At 41.4% G+C, this 24,291-nt stretch overlaps 1 protein-coding gene and 1 long non-coding RNA gene across 3 annotated transcripts in view; one reads left to right on the top strand and one right to left on the bottom strand.

Moving 5' to 3' along the window:
- The window catches only part of VCL (vinculin), a 111,178-nt gene extending 103,694 nt beyond the window's left edge, over positions 1-7,484 (bottom strand). The window contains exon 1 of one of the 2 annotated variants that reach the window (XM_047824356.1): positions 7,202-7,484. In XM_047824356.1, coding sequence (XP_047680312.1) covers positions 7,202-7,369 — 168 coding nt within the window. In that variant the 5' untranslated portion in view covers positions 7,370-7,484. The remainder of the gene's footprint in view (positions 1-7,201) is intronic. The other variant, XM_047824355.1, reaches the window with a different exon arrangement.
- Positions 1-24,291, top strand: part of LOC125147426 (uncharacterized) — a 76,110-nt gene that overhangs the window by 35,159 nt on the left and 16,660 nt on the right. Inside the window, exon 3 of the long non-coding RNA XR_007145186.1 lies at positions 8,917-8,972. This is a non-coding gene — a long non-coding RNA (uncharacterized LOC125147426). The remainder of the gene's footprint in view (positions 1-8,916; positions 8,973-24,291) is intronic.

Raw genomic sequence — 24,291 nt, 5'->3', positions numbered from 1 at the left:
CCATTCGTTCCTTCCTCTTATACATATTCTACTTGTTTCAGACAAAGCCCACTATAAATTCACTGCAACTGTTCAAATTTGGCTACATCAGATGCTTCAAAGCTGGGGATGAAAAATATACATTGCACAAAATTTTTATTACAATATTTTTCACATAAGAAAGAAATGCTATGTACATGTTCACTTAGTTAAAAGAAAATTATATTGCACACCTATGGTCACAGCTTGACACTAGAAATAAAGTAATGAACACAACAGACATGGTCCCTGCCATTGGAGAACCTATAATCTAGTGGAGAAAACAAACATTGACTAAGTATGATGAATGTCACAGGAGAGTATACACATGCCATGCTGAACTGGAGGAGAAGACCAGGAATAAAAATGACCTTCTCAGTTTTGATACATATGAAGCATAAGCATTTTATATGTGTATAAGTGGCTAATAATTAAAGAAGTATATAAAATGATGAAACCACTTTTTTAACAAATATACAAGAAATATTAAAATCCAAGTAAGTCCCATCCCCATTAAAGTAGTTGCCTTAATGCTGCCCTTATTCCTGGTCTGTAAGAGAAGCCAACTTAAGACACTGTGGTTAATACCGTAGGACTTTTACTCTAACCTTTATTCTGTCCACTTATAGTTATACTAGTGCTATTTATACAAAAGCTTTAGAAAAACCCAACTTTCAGGGCACCTGGGTGGCTCAATCGGTTAAGCGGCAGACTCTTGATTTTGCCTCAGGTCATGATCTCGTGGTTTGTGAGATGGAGCCTGCAAGGGTCTCTGCGCTGACAGTGGAGCCTGCTTGGGATTCTCTCTCTCTCTCTCTCTCTCTCTCTCTCTCTCTCTCTCTCTCTCTGTCTCTCTCTCTTTCTCTCTGCCCCTCCCCTGCTCATGTTCTCTCTTTCCCTCAAAAGAAACAAATAAACTTAAAAAAAAAAAAAAAAAGGTCCAACTTTCTACTACATAGATACACAAATATTTAAATTGGGGCCCTATTTTTTTTTTCAACGTTTTATTTATTTTTGGGACAGAGAGAGACAGAGCATGAACGGGGGAGGGGCAGAGAGAGAGAGGGAGACACAGAATCGGAAACAGGCTCCAGGCTCTGAGCCATCAGCCCAGAGCCCGACGCGGGGGCTCAAACTCAAGGACCGGGAGATCGTGACCTGGTTGAAGTCGGACGCTTAACCGACTGCGCCACCCAGGCGCCCCAGTTGGGGCCCTATTAAAATTAAAACCATAGTTGTAGAAACATTATAATCTTCAAAACTCTCCAGTTCTCTCAATCACATGAGTAAATGTTAAGTATTATTGGAACAAAGTTCACGACCTGTCCCATCCATTTATCTCTTTTGATCCATAGTTTTTCATTTTTCTTTTCTTTTTTCTTTTTTTTTCCAGAAAGAGAGAGAGAAAGTATGAGCAATAGAGGGAAAGAGAATCTTAAGCAGGCTCCATGCCCAGTGCAGACTCATGAACTGTGACATCATGATCTCAGCCAAAATCAAGAGTCAGTCGCTTAACTGACTAGGTCACCCAGACGCCCCTTCATTTTTCAAATGAAAGTTCATGATTCCCCAAAGAGTCCACAAACTACTTCAAATACTATTTAAATACAGAAATCCTACAAAACTACTTTAAATACTATTAGTTGTAATAGGCTTTCAATCTGAGCAGGCATACATACTATAAAAAGCCTTTATCTGTTTTGCAGGCATAAATACTTCTGTGCTGATCTATATCTACTTTTTTTTTTTTTTAAAGAAATGCTGCAAAATCAAATGTTACTGTGAAACAGAACCATACCTTCACGTCATTCTTTTCACATAGGCCCGTCATGTAGGCCATGCCAAAAAAAGGTTTTAAACAGATAACCTTGCCAGGCCCAGGACAAACGGAAACTCTATGACTAACAGCATTCTCGTTGTTTCAGACTCTAGGTGAAAACTTCCACTGATATTTAACAACTTTGCTCTAAGTGGACACAGAATAGTGGAGTAGAGAAAGCAAAGGATACAGAGGAAGAAAAACAGAGTTTGGGTTCAAGCTATACCACTAACTAGCTGTGCCACTGTGGGCAGGTTACTTAATTTCTCTGATCTATATAGTATCCTCATCTATAAAACCAGGACCATCGCAATACCTACCTTAATGGATTACTATGATACCGCATATGAAAGTATTTTATTGGGGCACCTAAATGGCTCAGTCGGTTAAGCATCCAACTTCAGCTCAGGTCATGATCTTGCAGTTTGTAAGTTCGAGCCCCACATCAGGCTCTCTGTTGTCAGCGCAGAGCCCACTTCAGAGCCTCTGTCTCCCCCTCTCTCTGCCACTCCCCCACTCACTCTCTCTCAAAAATAAACATTAAAAAAAAAGAAAGTATTTTATTAACTATGAAGGATTACACAAATGTTATTATTCCCTTTATTTTTTCCTTAATATAGGAATTATATGCTCATTTTAAAAATTGGAAAATACAGGAAAATATGAAGAAGAAAAAAATCACCCACAGGCCTATCACCATTGTTGTTGTTGTTTTTTAAGATTTTGTTTTTTTCAAGTAATCTCTACACCTAATGTGGGGCTCAAACTCACAACCTTGAGATCAAGAGTTGCATGTTCTTCCAACTGAGCCAGCTAGGCACCCCCGTTATTTATCTTAACTGAAATAAATCTAACATCAACCAAAAAAAAATTAGAGCAAAAATAATTTCGGATGTTAATGATAATTTACAAATGACAAAATTAATTGCTGATCTTTTTTTAAGAGCAGAACGGCCTTTCCCATGTATCAGTTTAAAGTAAAGACAATCCTGCTATTTGTACCATAGCTGGTCTCAACAGGGTATAATATATGGGTGAGGCTCATAAAAGTCAAGGCCACAAAAACTCCCAAAATAAATATTTCATGAGCCCAAGGAGGAGTTACAACACATGCCCTCAGATGCAATGGAGAAGGCAAAGTGTCTGAAGTCCCATTAATAAAACTACCATGACCATATGATCACAAAGACTGACAGATTTCTATGGGCCACTTCAGTGGGAAAAAAAGAAAAATTTATATGCCATGCTACAAAACAGGCAGTCTAAGACTTCTGACTTTTTCACACTGCTCATTGAATCCCACCCTTGGAAATTCTTACCCCTCCTCTGTTTTTTGTTTCCCACCCTTCTTTGTCTCAGCACCTCTTCCTTGTTTTGTTTTTTTATCACATTAGAATCACTCTCTATGTTTAAAATGGCCTTATTCTATACAATGGAATATTATTCAGCAGCAAAAAGGAATGAAGTTCTGATACATACTATGCTACACTGTGGATGAACCTTGAAAACATTATGCAAAGTCAAAGAAGTCAGAGACAAAAGACCATATATTTTATGATTCCGTTAACACAAAATGTCCAAATAGGCAAATCCACAGAGACAGAAAGTAGACTGGTAGTTGTCTAGGCCTGAGCAAGTGGGGGATCGAGAGAATGAGTGACTGCTGATGGGTACGAGGTTTCTTTTTGACGGGATAGAAACTTTCTAAAATTAGATTGCAGTGACAGTTACACAACTCTGTCAATATATTAAAACACACCTAATTGTACACTTTAAATGGGGGAATTGTATGGTATGTGAATTACATTTCAACAAAACTGTTTTTAAAACATGGTCCTCCTCAGGATCCTGAAAAAAAGGACATGCAAATAAATACTCCCATCTTACCCCTCCCTAAGTGTGGAGTAAAAATGATAACTCAGTTGCAATAAGATATGTATTAAAAGTGACCGGACTACTTCTGTTTAACAAATATACTTGAAATTACAACTCCAAATGAGTCTTACCCCTCCAAAAGTAGTCACCTTAATGATGCCCTACGTCTAAACTTGGTCCTCAGATTCTCAATAATTCTATGCCTCTGTTTGGGTCATTCTTTCCACTTAGGATGCTTTCTTACCACATGTTTAAATGTTCAAATTCCAGCTGTCTCAAATGCTACATCCTCCTTGAAGCCTTCCCGGTTCTCCCACCGAAAGTAACCTCACCTTCCTCTGAACTTTCACAGTACTTCACTTCCTTAGTGTCACTTGGGACTTTCAATCTAGTATTATACTTATTCTGCCCAGAATCATACTTACTGCTTTGACATTAAAAGGGAGTCTCAATAAACACCTGTTTGATAAGTGAGTGACTATGCTTAACAATCAAGAAGTTCATCTTCATCTGGTAAACTTTCATTGTGGAAATGTCCAAAAGGCACTTGGACTCAAGAACGACACATAAAATAGTAGGGCTAAGGAATGCCCACCGCAGATAAAATTTTCTGGACTAATTTGACACATATATGTAAATAATCTGAGAGAAATTCTCAAACAGAAGCACTGGAATAAAGATATAACTTCCCAAGGTAACTGAAAGAAGCCTGAATTATATAGATTCCAGAATATTTGTTCAAAAATCAGTTTCATTATTTTATAGTAACACAACGTTTTTTCCTAGCAAAACCTGAGGGCGCCAGTATCAAGTTCCACTAACTCTTCCTCTACTATATTTCTCGTTAACTCCTCCATTTTCGCTGCCACACTCAAAGTCCAGGTCCTCAATTTTTTCATGACCAGCCAACTTAAAAGTTTTCCTAATTTATCTCCTCTCCTACAGTTCCTTCTTTCCTTCAGCAATACTTATTGGGCCATCCTGTGAGGCCTATTCTCCAGACACAACCTAGTTGAGAACTTGACACATGTACACAATTCATCACAACACTCAGTAGCATATATATAAGGGCCACAGTTGGCACTGAGAATTCCACGCAATGGGTAGGTCCCCTGGCCTCCAGAGAACAACCTATACAGTCTCCCTCAAAAACTATTCTCATCCACTCCTCCCTCCCACTGTCTTTGTTCATCTTGGATGACTGGATAAGGCCTTCTGTTTAACTGCCATATGTCATACACTGACTTCGTCTCTAATTTCTCTCCAACTTACTTCCTGAGCTAGTCCAGACAATATACTTGTTGTAATCTGGAAATGACTTACCAGTACCTTTGTTCATTTTAACTATCACCACAATCCTCCCAACTTTCTCTTTGCTAATTCAGATGTACCACCAACCTCAAGTCCCTTTCTTTGTATGTATTGGGATGCAACTATATGTATTTTTTTTTTTCAGCTCATGACTGGCCTTATTTCTTTTGTATTTGTCTCATGATACCTTTGCAGTGTTTCCTAACTAAGGGTGTATCACAACCAACTATGAAGCTTCTGAAAAATACAAAGGCCTTGAGACTACCCCATGAAAGGCTCCTCAGTTAAGTCTGAGATGGGAGCTGGACAACTTTATTCCTAAAAACCCCTCTAGTGATTCTGATGCACACCCCAACCTGAGAACCACGGATTTATTACAATGCTCCCTAGGCAGCATTCACTTCTTATTAATTCATGCAATGAAGCTCATAAATAACTTTTCTCTAAATAGCCTAACCAGATATCAACCCCTAGACTAAACTGCCTCTGTTCCAAGTGCAACATGTGGTTTTAAGATTTCATTTCCTGAAGTATTCCATGGGGGGACACTATTACTCTGTCTCTTTACATTGTTTCCTATTTGTTGAAAAATGGAGGTCTGGAATGCAGCCATGTTAGACAACACTACTTAAGAATGTACTCTGGAGTCTTAGATTAAAATTAGTTACAAAAAGAACAAGAACAATATAGAACTAGATATTCTGAATGAATACTGCATTCTTACTGAATAGATTCTTACTAAATCTATACAGAACGAAATTGAGGAATTTAGTCGGTGGGGTTCCCCCCCTTCCTAATTATCAGTCTCTTGAACTGGCTGAGAAGGATCCCTAAAGACTGAGGTAGACTTTCAGCGGCTAAAGTGCCACTAGTGCATTACAGTGCTCTAATCAGACAAGTAAACCAAGCCCCACCCAGACCCACACTTGCCTCCCAAGCTGCCAACTACCCTGACATACACTATTTACACAGCTCAGTGGGGGAACAGTATGAACTTTTTCCAAAGTTGTCCCTTAGAGGCAGCAGGGGTCTGAGTGAGTCACCCACCCAGGGTGGGAAAGAAGTGTGATATTAGTCAGGGAAGTGTTAGGAGGCTGGTCACAGCACCTCTTTTCCCATTTCAGAAGTGAGCTCCGCCTCCCCTAAGAACCACCTCTGTTATTAGTCACAGCTGTGGGCTACAGAGGTCTGCAGGGCCACTCAGCCACCCAGCAAAGTTGTGGGTTGGGGAGGAGACGCCCCGTTCTCCTCTCCGGCAGGGGCCTCTCTCCGGCAGGGGCCGCAGATCCCAGATTCCACAGGCCTCTCCCAACACTCCATCTTGCTTCCTGCCCCGAGGAGGGGCGGAGGAGGAGGGCCCCCAAGTCTAGAAAGGCCCCAGAAGGAGGAAGCCGTTTGACAGCAGGTAAAGCCAGGTGGGAATCTCCACGGGAGGGAATAAAATGAAAGGCCGCAGGGTGAAGCAAAAGTGGAAAAGGGACTCGGGGTCATGAATTATTGCATAAAGAAATATAAAGAAATTACCCGGTGTTTGAGAGTGCCAGAGGTGTGAACAGAAGTAGAAATGCCTAGGAAGGAAGGAGGAGACCGAGAGACGAGTGGCAAGTAAGACAAGTAGACAAAAGAGCCCGACTCGGGGAGCGCGAGGGGGAAGAGTGGTGGGTGAGGGAGGTCTCCGGGTGAGGGGCAAAAGTATTAGAAAGGTGAACAAGGCCGCTCAAATAAGAATCCCTCGAAGGAAAGGCAGGGGAGCGCGCCCGCACATAGGCCAGACTGGGGAGGCCTAAGAAGGAACTGAGAGGAAGACTGTCAACGCGAGGGGCGACAGCCTGCTGAGTGAAAGGGGCCATCAGACACCCTAACAACTATCCTTTACTGAGCGCCTACTGTGGGTCACAAGCTGCGCTAGACACTTTACAAATACCACCTCGCTGAATCTTCACAACAAACCCGCAAGGCAGGCATTATTATGATTGCCCCCATTTTATGGATGAAGAAACTGAGGCCCAGAGAAGCATAGGGGCTCGCTCAAGGTCACAGAGTGGGGGGATTGGGATTAGAACCCACGGCCATCTGGCTGCAGAACCCACGCGCAAAGCCACAGGCTGCAAGCCGGCAAAGGGGAGCCATTGGAATGTCTCCTCACCCCGCTCCCCACTCCAGGCCTAGCGCGCTCACCCGGACAAGGTTGCTGACTGCCGCCTGCACAGCGGCCACCGGCGCGGTGAGGTCAGGGATGGCTTTGCCGTCCACCTCGCCTTCCTCGTGCATGATCACCAGGTGGGAGATTTGCTGCGCCACCGGCTCCAAAATGCTCTCGATCGTGCGCGTATGAAACACCGGCATCGCGGCGGCAAGCAGGAGGCGGCGAACCGCTGGCTACAGAGAATTGGGAACGGCTGGGCCGGGAACCGGCAAAGAGACCGACTGCGAGCAGCAACTACGGAGTCGGGGCTTCCCTCGGCGTAACCAGCCCCGCGGGCGCCCCGCCCTCTCCTGTAGCCGCGCCCAATGGCAGCACCATTCAGACCGGGTCCGCCACTCCTATTGGTCCCACTTCAAGATGCTCCGCCCTCGCTGCCGCGCCGCCAAGAACCCGCCCCGCCCCCATTCCCAAGGGAGGGGCCTGGGATTGGGGCTGCGCCGCAGGGATTGCGACCGGATTCCGGAGCCCTAACGCGGGGCGCTCCTTATAAGGGCATGGTGGGAGCGGAGCGTGCGGCTGGAATCAGCAGCCCCGCCCCCAGGAGCCACCTCCCGCCAGGGCTCTGCAGAGCTCCGCCCCTCTGCAGAATCACCTCAGCGGGGCGGGGTCTCCTCACCTCCCGCGGCTCTGGAGTCTCAAGAGATCAGGGTCTCCCCGCCCCCTCCTCAACTTTTCCCTTCGCACAATTCCCTCAAAATACTCTTTCCATTTCCTCTCAGTAATACGTGGAAATATTTTTGGTAAAACATTCATATAACAGGAATGCACATGTAACATGAGTGTCCCATTCATTCACACACACACTCCACCCACTCCCTTCCTCAGAGATTTTCACTGTTAATAGTTTAATGTGTAGCCTTCTAGACTTTTGGGTATTCATTTTCTTGTACGTGTATATTTTCTAAGTAAGTGGGATTAAACATTTTCCTGGAATTTGATATTTTTCCCCTTAATTAAAATCCCCTGGTTATCTTTCATCATTGATAAATATAGGTCTAACTTCATTCTTTTTTAATGGCTGCATGGTATTCCATTGCATTAAATCAAACAATTTATATAACCAATTTCCTACTAGTGGACATTTAGATTAAATTCTGTTTGTCAGTATCAAAAAACAATTCTGCATGACCAGCATTGTGTTGTGCACGTGTGTAAATATCTAGGACAGAAACCTAGAAAGGAAGTAAAAATGAAAAAGTTTTATCAAAAGTTTTACATTTTGATACAACCAAATTACCTATTCCTCTCACAGCACACTTTATATTAAAGACATCTTGTGAATATATCTCTGATTCTCTTTCACCCAAACTTTCCCATTCCAAGGTAACACTTTCACTAATACCACCAAGCTGACATTCCTCAAGTCAAATGAAACTATTTCTCAAGGTCCCACATTTTCCAAGAGGCTAAACTATGTGTGTTTTCCTGTGCAATTTTTGAAGCTATTTTTGTCTGGTAATATATATCCCCTATTTCTACTCTGCATGTTGCCAAATCCTGCATTTTTTTCTTCTCATAATATCGTCACTGTTTGGCTACTACTTCCATATCCTTATAGGTAACAGAATTCTATATCTATTTTAAGCTAACATTTATTTATACTTTATAAGTTCTAGGCACTGTATAAACCCTTATTCAAACTGAGGTATATGCAGTTTATACTACTTTATTCTCCCCCATTTTACAGATAAGGAAACTGAAGCTCTGTCGTTCATCTAAAGTTTCACCTAGGACCGGCTAAAGGTAAGGAAACCAAGCCAGGCATCTTCCCTTCCAATAGGCCTTCCTCCACAACCCTCAGCAGATGGGTGACCTCAAAAGACATCTTTACCTCAACACTGAGACTCACTAAGTAACTGGATCAAGGGAGGGAAAGAGACCCATGGCCACCTAACGGCTCTCAAACATGCTGTGGCCCTGATAGCTTGAGTTGGGAATGGCCACCATAATCCCTCACCCCTAGATGCTATGGGGAGCCCACATGGAATCCTGCCTAAGGCAGAACAGAAACCAGCTGTGGTCACTGGACAGGAGTGGGGAAGAAAAGGTTAGTGGGGGCAGGGGACCAAGAGGTTGGGGGAGCAGGCTGCCTAAAACCCATCCACAGGAGTTGGTGAGAGACAGGACCGTGCAAAAGTGGAGATTCCAAACCCCCGATGTGTGCTCCATTGTCTCATTGGACTTCTAAAATACAAACTCAAAGATAAAGTTGGGTTTTCTTTTTATTTATTTTTTTTTTTTTTGAGAAAGAGAGAGAAAGAAAGAGAGAACGAGTTGGGGCGGGGGGGGAGGCAGAGAAAGAAGAGGAAAGAGGATCAGAAGCGGGCTCTGCGCTGACAACCGATATGGGGGTTGAATTCACGAACCATGAGATCATGACCTGAGCCGAAGTCAGACTCTTAACTGACTGAGCCACCCAGAGGCCCCTCAAAGATAAAACTATAAAAATTAAGACAATAACCCACGAGCATTACACCTCAAATGTGAAGCTCTTATGAGTGCAGGGCCCTGTGCAACCACCCCGGCCTGTGAACCTGACCCTAGTTACACAGCTAGTAACCATGTTAGTCTGACCATGACTAACTCTTAATTACTAAACAGCTCGCAGGAACTCCCTTGCCTGATGGATCCTCTCTTCAAAACTAATAACATTTTTGTCTAGTCTACCACAGCTACCAAAGCTGTTTTCTCTGCTTATTATCTCACATAGTAATAGTAATATATGGGCAATGGAATTACATATGATGTTTTTTCTGTAATCCTTACTCTGCCCCCACTTTAATAATTATATACTTAAGTGTAGTTTAACACTTTCTTCTGGCCCATGTATTTCCTGCAAATCAGCAGCAAGACTCAGAGACATAATCATGCAATAGACTTCTAACTGTAATATATCATCCCTGCCTCCAATTTTATACTCCAGGCTACTCCAGACTAACCATATTTAACCTCCCTAAAATACCACATGGGATGTCCAAGCCACATGCTCCCCTCCATCCACATCTGTGTCCACGTCTGTCCACCTCCTCCCCCACACTCATGCACACCATCCAAAATCTTCCATGGTAACTTTTAACCTATGTTAACGTCAACGTCCTCCACAGTCTGTGTTCAGACCAACCTCCTTGCCTTCTCCTTCCTCATCCGGACCCACAGAAAGGTGGGTTAAATAGTGCAAAGAGCACAAAGCTGGAGTCATCTAGAGTTCAAGCCATAATCCCAGCTTCACAATTCGATTGGGATAGAACTCTGACAAGTAGCTTTTCTTCTCTCTCCCTGAATTTCTGTCTTTGTAAAAGTAGAATGATACCACCCTTATAGAGCTGATGTAAGGATTGTTAAATGAATTTGTGTAAAGCACCCAGGAGACCCTCAGGATAAGGAAGCTGTTACTATGATTGGAGCAGTCACAACAGTCACAAAATTGCTGGTGGAATTTTTCTTTTCAGCTTTTGCCTATATTTCTTTTCCAACTAAAACCTCTCTCTGGTTGTCGAAGTCTTATCTACTGTGGTAGGTAAAATTCTAAGATGTCTGCCTAGATTTCCTATCCCTGGTATAATCCTCAGAACTGCAAATGTAATGGATTTTATCTACATGGTGATGTTATATAGCACTGTTGACCTTAAAATAAGGAGATTATCCAGGCAAGTCTGGCCTAATCACATCAGTCCTTTTTTTCTAAGTTTATTTATTTATTTTGAGAGAGAGAGAGAACACGAGAAGGGGAGGGGCAGAGAGAGAGGGAAAGAGAGAGAATGCCAAGCAGGTTCTGCTCTGTCAGTGCAGAGCCTGATTCGGGGCTTGATCCCACGAACCATGATCATGACCTAAGCTGAAATCAAGAGTTGGACGCTTGGGGCGCCTGGGTGGCTCAGTCAGTTAGGCATCTGACTTCAGCTCAGGTCATGATCTCTCGGTCCATGAGTTCGAGCCCCGCGTCGGGCTCTGTGCTGACAGCTCAGAGCCTGGAGCCTGCTTCGGATTCTGTGTCTCCCTCTTTCTCTCTGCTCCTCCCCCATTCATATTCTGTCTCTCTCTGTCTCGAAAATAAATAAACATTAAAAAAAAAAAAAGAGTTGGACGCTTAACCAACTGATCCTCCCAGGTGCCCATAATAGTTAGCCCCTTTAAAGCAAAGAGTTTTCTTCAGCTGGTCCTGAGGAAGTTAAAGATTAGAACCACAGGAAGGATTTAACAAGCTGTCGATAGATTAAAGATGCAGGAGGTCACATGTCAAGGAATGCAGGCTGCATCTAGGAACTGCAAGTAGACCCTGGCTGACAACAGGGAAATGTAGACCTCATTCCCACAGCTACAAGGAACTAAATTCTGACAGGTAGAATGATCTTGGGGGAGTGCCTGGGTGGCTCAGCTGGTTGAGCATCCAAGTGTTGACTTCAGCTCAGGGTGTGATCCCAGGCTCATGGGATTGAGCCCCTCCTCCACACCCAGTGTGGAGCTTGCTTAAGATTAAGATTCTCTCTCTCTCTCTCTCTCTCTTCTCTCTCTCTCTCTCTCTCTCTCTCTCTCTCTCTCTCTGCCCCTGCCCTGTTAACGTGCTCATGTTCTTTCTCTCTCTGGAGAAGGAGGAGGAGGAGGAGGAGGAGGAGGAGGAGGAGGAGGAGAAGGAGAAGAATGATCTTGGAAACAGATTTTCCCACAGAGCCCCCAGATGAGAACTGAGTCCATTGGATACCTTGATTTCAGAATATGATAATGAACACTGAACCCAGCCACACCATGAAGGACAAACATCTGACCTTTACAATTGTGAGATGTACATGAGTGTTGTGAGGTAACTTGTTACGTAGCAATAGAATACTAATGCACCTACCTTCAAGGTCTACTTCTTTTTTTTTTTTTTAATGTTTATTTATTTTTGAGAGAGAGAGAGACAGAAAGAATGTGAGCAGGGGAGGGTCAGAGAGAGAGGGAGACACAGAATCTGAAGCAGGCTCCAGGCTCTGAACTGTCAGCACAGAGCCCAACACAGGGCTCGAACCCATGAACTGTGAGATCATGACCTGAGCCAAAGTAGGACGCTCAACCGACTGAGCCACCCAGGCGCCCCCAAGGTCTACTAGTCCTTTCTATATGACTTCCCACCACAAAACCCTGGCATGAACTATTTATACAAACCCTTTTTCCTTCTTAAAACTTATCACAATTGCCCTTTTATTACATGACCACTTTACATTTCTCTCCTATTACAGAGACTGCTAAATGTCCCGCATACTTGTTCTGCTCTTTCTCCACAGTAATAGAACCCCAGATTTATAGCTGGGCACTTAGCCACACTGTTCCAATTTGACACATGGCAAGTTACAAAGCTTTGGTTTTCTCATCTCTAAAATAGGGATAGTAATCTTGTGGACCTTTTTCAATGGAAAGGGCTTAGAACAAAGTCAGCACGAGGAAAACATTAACAAAGGTCAATTGACAGCCTACACTAGACTAAGAAACTAAGTCACAAATAATGTGGTGAAGACCATGTTGTCATGTACCAAGCAGGAAGAGATCACGATAAGGACCTAAGGATAAAAAAGAGTTTATGGGACAGTGAAATCAATGTAGCTGCAAAGGAAGAATGTTCGGTTAGGAAGGTACCTAGAGGTGGCAGCATGTTCTGGGACATGATTAAATTATAGTAGCTACCCTTATGCACAGGAGAGTACATTCTAAGACCCTCAGTGGATACCTGAAACTGCAGATGGTATCGAACCCTATATACACTGGTTTTTTTCCTATGATAAAGTTTGATTTATAAATTAAGCACAGTACGAGATTAACAACAATAACTAATAATAAAAGAGGACAATTACAACAATATACTATAATAAAAGTTGGCGACTATGGTCTTTCTCTCAAAATATCTTGCCGTGCGATATTCACCTTTCTTCTTGTGATGCTCTAAGATGATAAAATGCCTGCATGATGGGACAAATGAGATGAAGGACATAGGCGCTGTGATGAAGTATTGGCTGCTATTGCCCTTCCTTCAGAAGGAAGAGCAGCTGCTTCGGGGCCACGGTGGACTGTAGATCACTGAAAGCCCCCAAGTTGAAGCTTTGGATGAGGGGGACTAGTGTCATCAGACTAAAGTGAATGTTCACATGGCTCAAAGATAAGAATGAAAAGATAAATTTCCACAAGATTATAACCTGCAGAGGTTAAGGACTGTGTGACATTTGGTCGTGGTTGCAGCTGGCTCAACATCGCTCTGCCATATAATTAGTCTGAAGACCACTAATGACAGGGTACATTGTAAGATATGTAAAAATTTAGCATTTCTCGGTAAAAAAATAATTGAGGAAGAGTTTTATTTTTAATGTTTATTTATTTATCTTGAAAGAGAGGGTGGGGGAGAGGCAGAGACAGGGTGACAGAGAATCATAAGCAGGCTTCACACTGTCAGTGCAGAGCTGGACACGAGGCTTGAACTCACGAATTGTGAGATCATGACCTGAGCTGAAATCAAGACTCGGACGCTTAACTGACTGAGCCATCCTGGTGCCCCAGAGGAAGAGTTTTTGATGATGGCAATTATTTCACACAGTGCCCCATGGCATGGGAAGCTTTAAATTCTTCTAAGTCCGTAGCAGTTCTCCAGGTTACGTGAAAAACAGGAAGTACAGCTCTCTTTTATTACACAGACTGGGAAATTGAGACATAGTAGCAACTGTCAGTATGAATACAATATGTGGAAATTTTAATTAGGGAGAGAGCTGGGTATAAAATCTAAGTCTTCTGTATTTAGTTGTTTAGTTTCTATGCTCTCCTAATTAGTTTTCAGACTGCTCTATGTCAGTTATGGGCATGAGGATTGGCTTATACCTTCTCAATACTCTCTAGTATATTTCACGCCCACTTTGGTAAATCTACAATTTACACGCACACTATGCATCCCCCAACTCACACAGATGTACCTTCTCTGTTTATACCATCTCACCAACCTCTTCCCCACACTGTCCCCACATCAGAACCACACAGTGGCTCAATCAGTAGTTCTTCCTTTCTTCCCCAAATGCTACATGTACACCACACTCCACCCCCACCCAAAACCACAACCACTTCCCCCATCACTTTGAAAACAGCAGGGCTCTTCTCTTTTCTTCTTTGTTACCCTTAACTTTATTGAGGTATAATTAACAAAACATACACACACACACACACACACACACACACACACACACACACATATATGCTATACAATGTAGTGTTTTGATATATATTCATACTGTGAAATGATTACTACAATCAAGCTATTTCACACATTCACACAGTTACCATTTTTTCTTGTGAGAATACTTAAAATCTACCCTTTAGAAATATACAATACATTATTATTAACTATAGTTATCACGTTGTATGTTAAGTCTCTAAAACTTATTCATTTTATAACTGGAAGTTTGTACCCATGACAAACATCTCCCCATTTCTCCCACTACCCCCCACCCCCTGGTAATCACCCTTCTTTCTTTTCTTTTTCTTTTTTTTTACTTTTTTAAAAAATTTGAGTACAAATATCTCTTCAAGATGTAGATTTCATGTCTTTTGGATTTATAACCAGAAGTGGGATTGCATTATCCAAAGAAGATATCTAAGCGGACAACAGGTATATGGAAAGGCACTCAACATCACTAATCATCAGGGAAATGCAAATCAAAACCACGTTGAAATATCACTTCACATCTGTTAGGATGGTTATTATCAAAAAGTCAAAAAATAGTAAGTGTTGGCAAGGATGTGGAGAAAAGTGAATCTTTATTCCCTGTTGGAAATGTAAATTGGTACAGGCATTATGGAAAACAGGAGGGAGGCTCTTCAAAAAATAAAAAATAGAACTATCTTATCCTGATCTTTTCCTTTATTCACCAATTTTTTAAAAATTCAGTATGGATTTAAATCATTTTCAGCTTCACATTTTTCCAGTGTTCTCACTTTTTTATTGCACTTCAACCTTCTACTCTGTGAGAAAGCTACAAAGAAGGTTATTAAAAATTATGTAAAATTTCAGCTCCCAGAGATAGCTACTAATAACATTTTAATATATTACCTTTCAGGCTTTTCTCTGCCCATATATATTTTTATGTGTGTGTTCATTTTTTTCTCACACAAATTTTTTACTGAGATAATTTACACACCATAAAATTTACCCTTTTAAAGTATAGTGTTCAATTTTTATTCCTGCTATTTTCACCTCAACATTATTATGTCAAGAACATGTGCTCATGACATTGAATATTCTCCAAAACTTTATTTTTTATAGTTTATAGCCATTTTAAAGTATACAAGAATCATAATTTCTTTAAACATCTTCTTATTGGACATTTAAGTTGTCTCCAACTTTTCATTATTGTAAATAATGCTTTGAAAAATAGTCTTGTATTTTTATTTTTATAGACATAGAATTATTGTTTTAACACATTTTTACTTATGAGAGGGGCAAATGCTACTGTTTGCCTACCCAATAGACATTCTCTCCTTCATCCTTAGTTTGTAGAATCTCATAGTTTGGAGAGGTGTATTAGTTATCTATTGTTGTCTATAAACTACTCCAAAACAGGAGCACCTGGGTGGCTCAGTCAGTTAAGAGTCGGGCTTTGGCTCAAGTCATGATCTCATGGCTCATGAGTTCGAGCCCCATGTTGGGCTCTGTGCTGACAGCTCAGAGCCTGAAGCCTATTTCAGATTCGGTGTCTCCCTCTCTCTCTGCCCCTCCCCCAGTCATGCTCTGTCTTTCTCTCCTTCAAAAAGAAATAAACATTATAAATTACTCCAAAATAATCCTTTATTCTCTCTCATGTTTTCTATGGCTCAGGAATTTGGAAGTGGCTTGGCTGGGAAGTTCTAGCTTAGAGTCTCTCATAATGTTGCAGTCAGCTGAGGTCATCTCCAAAGCTCCTTCAGTCACATGTTTGATGCCTGGACTGGGAAGATTAGAAAAACTGGGGTCTTATATGGTAGAGCCTTTCAAAAATCCCTTTCTATTTCGAGGCACCTGGGTGGCTTAGTTGGTTAAGCATAGGATTCTTCATTTTGGCTCAGGTCATGATCTCATCATGAGATCAAGCCCCGCATCAAGCTCTGTGCTGGGTGTAGAGCCTGCTTAAGATTCTCTCTCTCTGCCTCCCTAGACCCATCTCCCACTCATGCTCTATCTCCTCTCTCAAAAAAAAAAGAAAAGAAAGAAAGAAAGAAAAAGAAAGAAAGAAAGAAAGAAAGGAAGGAAGGAAGAAAGAAAGAAAGAAAAAGAGGGGCGCCTGGGTGGCTCAGTCGGTTGAGTGTCTGACTTCCGACTTCGACTCAGGTCATGATCTCACGGTTTGTGAGGTCGAGCCCCACGACGGGCTCTGTGCTGACAGCTTAGAGCCTGGAGCCTGCTTCGAATTCTGTGTCTCCCTCTCTCTCTGCTCCTCCCCTGCTCATGCTCTTTCTCTCTTCTTCAAAAATAAATTTAAGACAAAATTAAATTAAAAAAAGAAAGAAAGAAAAGAGAAAGAGAGAATCTCTTTCTATATCTATGTGTCCCCCCACCATTATCTCTCAAACACGCTTACTTCAGGGTAGCCAGACTTCTTATATAGGACTCAGTACTTCAAAAAGCACATCTCTCAAGAGATCAAGAGCTAGGCAGAAGCTGTATCACCTTTTCTAACTTAGTCATGCAAATCACAAATATCATTTCCCACCTGAATCATACATAGATAGGCCCACCCAGATTTCAGAAAGGGAACATGGACCTCATTTCTTCCTTGATGTAAAAGTATCAGTCACATTTAAGGAGACATTTGGAAAATCTAACCTGCCAGAAGAGCAAAAATGCTCAGAGAAGGTGGAACCCTACCCAAACCTAAGGGATCACTATGCTTTGTCTAAACCAATTATGGTAATCCCACTCTTTATTGTTAGTATAAGACACTGCTAGCTGTCCACCTAAAATGTATTTATCCTTCCTCCTATCAGAACCCAGCTAAACATACTAAATTACCCAAGCTCTCCTGCAGCTAGGATAGTCAAGTGATAAATTCTGCCTTAATGAAACTAAGCTAAGAGATCTAGTAAAGCTTTCATTTTCCTAATGTAAGTCCTTGCCCCTTTCTGATACACAAGAATATAGCTCCAGGGATAGTTCTTTACAGGCATGGGCCAATCAATACTGTCTATCCACCTGCTCGTAGTGTTTGGTTCAGGAATAAGTATTTGACTCAATTTGGCCCAACATGAGAAAGACTGACTCTCAGGTCTCAGGTGTAGGAGCTACCAAAGACATGCTTTCTTTTTCCTTCAAGGCATGATATGAAAGCAGGAAGCATCTGCAGTCATTTTGATTTCATTAGGAAAAAGTTTGGAGCTCTGGGGAACACCACAGGAGCTTGAATTTGAAGGCAACACCAAGAAGTGAGAGAGACATAGAGAAATTTGTCTTCAGTGAAATTTTTATTTTGGACTCAATCCTCACCTAAAGCCAGACTGACCTCAGGATTTTTCATTTACTGAATATATTGGTCAGGGTTCTCTTGAGAAACAGAGCAAGTAGGAACCAAAGAGATTTATTATAATGAATTGGCTCGTGCCATTATAGAGGAAGACAAGTCCTAAGATCTGCAGGATGATTGGCAATCTGGAGACCCAGGAGAGGAATGTTTTAGTTCTAGTGTAAGTCTGAAGGCCTGAGAACCAGGAGGGTTGATGGTGTAATTCCTGTCAAAGGGTGACAGGCTCAAGGCCCAGAAAAAAAACCCTGTTTCACTTTTAGTCCAAAGGCAGGAAACAAGCTAATGTCCCAGTTGGAATTAGTGAGGAAAGAAAGAATTCTCTCTTACTTGGGGGCGGGTCACTCTTTTTGCTTCATTCAGGCCTTCAATTGATTGGATGAGGCCCACTCACATTAGAGGGCAATCTGCTTTACTGAGTCTACCAATTTAAAGGTTAGTTTCATCCAAGAAACTCTCACAGAAACACTCCGAATAACATTTGACCAAATATCCAGGCACCCCATGGCCCAGGCTAGTTGACCCAAATTTAACCAGCACACTGAGCAAATTAATCCCTCTTGTGGTTTAAGACAGTTTGATTTGGGTTTTCTTTCACTTGCAACCAAAAAGGCTACATTGATATAGGGAATCTACTCTGTGCCAGACTGTGCCAAGTGCACCAAAACAGTAAGACAGACCTTCCAGTCTAGCAACATATGTAGGAAGACCACTGCTTTTTTTATTTCTTTAAGTAACCTTTATGCCAAAAGTGGGGCTCAAACTCACACAACCCTGAGATCAAGAGTCACACATTCCACCGACTAACCCAGCCAAGTGCCTCCAAACCGTTGTGTTTTTTTGTAAAAATGGTATTAAAAGATAACATTCAGATGACTGCAAGTTGGTTGACATCTTGACTACAAACTCATAAGAGGAGAGACCCTGAACCAGAACTACCCTGATAAGCTACTCCTAAGTCCTTGACCCACAGATATTTTTCTGATATAGTAAACATTTTTGTTGTTTCACAGCATTAAGATTTCAGGTATTTTTTTACACAGGAATAGATGTATAATATGCCCCTTCCACAAACATATCCACTAATCTGACCTTTATCATCATCATAAGTTAGCTTTACCTGTTCTTGAAATTTACATAATTGAATTCATACAGGATACACTCATTTGTTCCTGGCTTCTTCCACTCACTGTTATATCTGTGAGATTCATCATATGCTTACATCTAGAAATAGTCTGTTCTTTGTTATTGTTGTATAGTATTTTATTTCATAAATATACCAAAATATATCTTTTTAACTGTTGGTGGAAATTTAATTTTTTCCCACATTTTGACTATATAAATAAAACTTCTATGAACAATCACATATGTCTTTTGGTTGGACACGTATATACTCATTTTTTCTTGAAAGTCACTTGAAAAACTGTTTTAATGTTTATTTTTGAGAGAGAAAGACAGCGCCAGCACATGCAAGTGAGGGAGGGGCAGAGAGAGAGGGGAGAACAGAGGATCTGAAGCAAGCTCTGTGCTAACAGCCAAGAACCCCATGTGGGGCTCGAACTCAGGAACCATGAGATCATGACCTGAGTCAAAGTTGGATGCTTAACCGACTTAGCTACCCAGGTGCCCCGTGGAAGCCATTTTTAAAATGTAATATTTCTGGGATGCCTGGGTGGCTCAGTTGGTTAAACATCCAAGAGCCCCATATTGGACTCTGTGCTGACAGCTCAGAGCCTGGAGCCTGCTTCAGATTGTGTGTCTCCCTCTCTCTCTGCCCCTCCCCCACTCACACTCTGTGTGTGTCTCTCTCTCTTTCAAAAATAAATAAATGTTTAAAAAAAATTTTTTAAGTAATATTTCTTGCTTCCAACTTTCCTATACTACTGCTTACTCTGATATTTTACTTATTAGCCTCTCCTGCTGTTCTTTTGAAAATGACTGTGGCACAAAAACAGACACATAGACCAATGGAATAGAATAGAAACCCCAGAACTAGACCCACAAACGTATGGCCAACTCATCTTTGACAAAGCAGGAAAGAACATCCAATAGAAAAAAGACAGTCTCTTTAACAAATGGTGCTGGGAGAACCGGACAGCAACATGCATAAGGTTGAAACTAGACCACTTTCTCACACCATTCACAAAAATAAACTCAAAATGGATAAAGGACCTGAATGTGAGACAGGAAACCATCAAAACCTTAGAGGAGAAAGCAGGAAAAGACCTCTCTGACCTCAGCCGTAGCAATCTCTTACTCGACACATCCCCAAAGGCAAGGGAATTAAAAGCAAAAGTGAATTACTGGGACCTTATGAAGATAAAAAGCTTCTGCACAGCAAAGGAAACAACCAACAAAACTAAAAGGCAACCAACGGAATGGGAAAAGATATTTGCAAATGACATATGGACAAAGGGCTAGTATCCAAAATCTATAAAGAGCTCACCAAACTCCACACCCGAAAAACAAATAACCCAGTGAAGAAATGGGCAGAAAACATGAATAGACACTTCTCTAAAGAAGACATCCGGATGGCCAACAGGCACATGAAAAGATGCTCAACATCGCTCCTTATCAGGGAAATACAAATCAAAACCACACTCAGATATCACCTCACGCCAGTCAGAGTGGCCAAAATGAACAAATCAGGAGACTATAGATGCTGGAGAGGATGTGGAGAAACGGGAACCCTCTTGCACTGTTGGTGGGAATGCAAATTGGTGCAGCCGCTCTGGAAAGCAGTGTGGAGGTTCCTCAGAAAATTAAAAATAGACCTACCCTATGACCCAGCAATAGCACTGCTAGGAATTTATCCAAGGGATACAGGAGTACTGATGCATAGGGGCAACTTGTACCCCAATGTTTATAGCAGCACTCTCAACAATAGCCAAATTATGGAAAGAGCCTAAATGTCCATCAACTGATGAATGGATAAAGAAATTGTGGTTTATATACACAATGGAATACTACGTGGCAATGAGAAAAAATGAAATATGGCCTTTTGTAGCAACGTGGATGGAACTGGAGAGTGTGATGCTAAGTGAAATAAGCCATACAGAGAAAGACAGATACCAAATGGTTTCACTCTTATGTGGATCCTGAGAAACTTAACAGAAACCCATGGGGGAGGGGAAGGAAAAAAAAAAAAAAGAGGCTAGAGTGGGAGAGAGCCAAAGCATAAGAGACTGTTAAAAACTGAGAACAAACTGAGGGTTGATGGGGGGTGGGAGGGAGGGGAGGGTGGGTGATGGGTATTGAGGAGGGCACCTTTTGGGATGAGCACTGGGTGTTGTATGGAAACCAATTTGACAATAAATTTCATATATTAAAAAAAAAGAAAAGAAAATGACTGAAAACTCAACCTTATCTTTTAAACATTTCCAAACAACCTTTATTTTTTTTTAAGTTTATTTATTTATTTTGAGAGCGAGAGAAAGAGCACACGTGTGCACACAAGCACAGGAGGGGCAGAAAGAGAGAATCCCAAGCAGACTCCATGCTATCAGTGCAGAGCCCAACATGGGGCCTAAATCCATGAACCTTGAGATCATGGCCTGAGCTGAAACCAAGAGTCAGATGTTCAATCAACTGAGCCATCCAGATGCCCCTCCAAACAACATTTAATTTGTAAATTTTAACTACTTATAATGGCAAAGGAATAATCAGAGGACATTGTTTTCTTAGCTGTGTGGAGAATGGGTTCTTCCTATCTCCCTCATTCCCATGGGTTTTTGTAATCCGTCAAAAAAGAACTTTCAGTCCTCCTAGATCCTAATGCACAGAGAACTTCTTTCAGCAATATTTTTGCAGATCCAAGAATTATGCTGTGAGTAAAACTACTACATAACAAAATTGATGAATGGCTAATTTTTGCATATGCCAGCAATTCTCAAACTTTTTGGTCTCAGGATCTCCATATACTTTTTTCTTTTTTAGGACCTCTGTATATTTCTTTTTGTTGTTGTTGTTGTTTATTTATTTTTGAGAGACAGAGAGAGATAGAGCATGAGCAGAGGAGGGGCAGAGAGAGAGGGAGACACAGAATCTGAGGCAGGCTTCAGGCTCCGAGCTGTCAGCACAGAGCCCGTCGTGGGGCTCAGACTCACCGACCACAAGATCATGACCTGAGCTGAAGTTGGATGCTTAATCGACTGAGCCACCCAGGCACCCCTAGGACCTCTGTATATTTCTAAAAGTTATTGAGGACCCCAAAGATCTTTTGTTTATGTGATTATATTTATCAGTATTTACTGCTTTAAAGAAACTGATAAAACTTTTATATATTTATTAATTAATTTTTAAAAATAATGATAAACCCATCATGCATTAACATAAATAACATATTTTAATTGTTTTTATTTTAGAGAGACAGAGAGACAGAGCTGCAAGCAGGGTAAAGGGACAGAGGGAGTGAAAGAACCCCAGGCAGGTTCCATACTCAGCATGGAGCCCAATGTGGGGCTTGATTCCATGACCCTAGGATCATGACCTGAGCCAAAATCAAGAGTCAGTCACTCAACCAACTAAGCCACCCAGGCACCCCAGAATAATATATTTTTATGAAAAATAATGTGGACCTCCTGAAGGTATCTCAGATACTCAAAGCAGTCCTTGGACTATGCTACAAGAACCACTGGTCTGTGCTGATGCATTCTTTGCCCCTATCATATCACTTTGTATAAATCATCTTTTATTTTGACTTCTCAGCATCACATTCATCTTTATTTGGTGACAAAACCCTTATTTCCTAAAGAGAACCTATTCAAGATGGTTGAGATGAAGTTGACCACACCCCTTTCTCACCCAGTGATACGCATGTGATGCATGATTGCCTAGAGCTTCTTGGGAACTCTCATGCTGAGCTATTAGAAAATTATTTCTCTGGGGCGCCTGGGTGGCGCAGTCGGTTAAGCGTCCGACTTCAGCCAGGTCACGGTCTCGCGGTCCGTGAGTTCGAGCCCCGCGGCAGGCTCTGGCCTGATGGCTCAGAGCCTGGAGCCTGTTTCCGATTCTGTGTCTCCCTCTCTCTCACCCTCCCCTGTTCATGCTCTGTCTCTCTCTGTCCCAAAAATAAATAAACATTGAAAAAAAAATTTAAAAAAAAAAAAAAAAGAAAATTATTTCTCTCTCTCTCTCTCTCTCTCTCTCTCTCTCTCCCTGTCTCTCTCTTTCTGTCACTCACTCCCTGTCTTCCCTCTCTACCTCCAGTTTGCAAATCATGTTTTAGGAAAGCCTAAAAACAACTTTCTTCCCCATTAAGTGGAGACAGCCTTCTAAGAAATGAAAAGCCCCAATCCCTGATGATATCATTTGAATTATTGGAGCAAGCCAGGACTGAAAAAATCTCTCCTCCCTCTTCCCAGTTGTGTTAGCCAGTTTGCTAAAGTTAGGTCTTTGTCCCTGACAAGTGAAGGAACACTGCTTACTACACATTGATAACATTTATGCATCAATCACAGCCTTCAACATTTAAATGTAACATGAGAAATTCAGACATTGTGGTAGGACAACAGGCAAAACATTCAGGTGGTATGGAGTCTTCCAGATATTTATTTCTAAAATGTGGGTACACCTCAGAATCAACTAAGGGAGCTTTTTCAAAATACAAACTTCTAGACCCTGCCCAAAATACTCTGACTCAGTTGATGGAGCCAAAGAATATGTATTATTAGTAAGGTCCCTTGGTGATTCTGACACAATCAGTACAAGATCTGGCATTTGATAAACACTAATCTAGAAAACTATCTATTCCATCTGTAAGAACAATACGCAGTATGGATTTCTATGCTTCTATAAAGAAAACTTCTTTGGCTAGTACAGGAATGCCATGATTTTCAGAAATTCACTTAAGAGAAATCCTGGAATTTATAAATGAGGTAAAATATTCACACAAAGCATGGCACCCATGCACTTCCCATCCCCTTTCAGCTAAGACCGTTTAAGAGTTCTTTGCTATCTTCTTCAAATTTCTATCTTGTCCACATCTTTGCCAAGTAAGCTGTTAACTGTATGTATTAACATACACACATAATATACAACACTGTACAGTATTTGGCAATTCAGCATGTTGCCAATCAATAACAGACATCATTCAAATGTGCAAAAAGCCACTAATAAGGACAGCAGCTTGAACGCCACTAGGCTGGGACCAAAGCAAAATCTAGGAAACTCAGGCAGAAATTTCTAATTATTTGATCATTATCAAACTTGAGCTGATCTAAAGTGGTAGGGAAGACTTTGAGAGAAAATCTTCAAGTCCCCACCCTCAGAAATGTTTGGAAATGGTATTTGCAAATAAGGATTTTGTATATGATAATTATGAAAGTTTTGTGCTGTGTTCCTTCAATAAAATGTATTGCTTTTTTCACACAGAGAGGTATTATCTTACTAAATTTATTTCTAGGTATTCATAGTTTGTTGATAACCGGAATAGCTTTTGAAATTACCCTTTCTAGGAAATTATTTATAATTTAAAGAAAGGCTATTTTTAAATTTACCATAAGATAAATTCTCTTATTGGCTGTGAATAAGATGTATTTTTGATAGTCTCTTGGGTTTTCTTG

Source organism: Prionailurus viverrinus, chromosome D2 (genome assembly GCF_022837055.1).
Source record: "Prionailurus viverrinus isolate Anna chromosome D2, UM_Priviv_1.0, whole genome shotgun sequence".
Classification (NCBI taxonomy): Eukaryota; Metazoa; Chordata; class Mammalia; order Carnivora; family Felidae; genus Prionailurus; species Prionailurus viverrinus.
The sequence above is the reverse complement of the archived record's forward strand: the minus strand, read 5'-3'. Positions and strand labels throughout refer to the sequence as shown.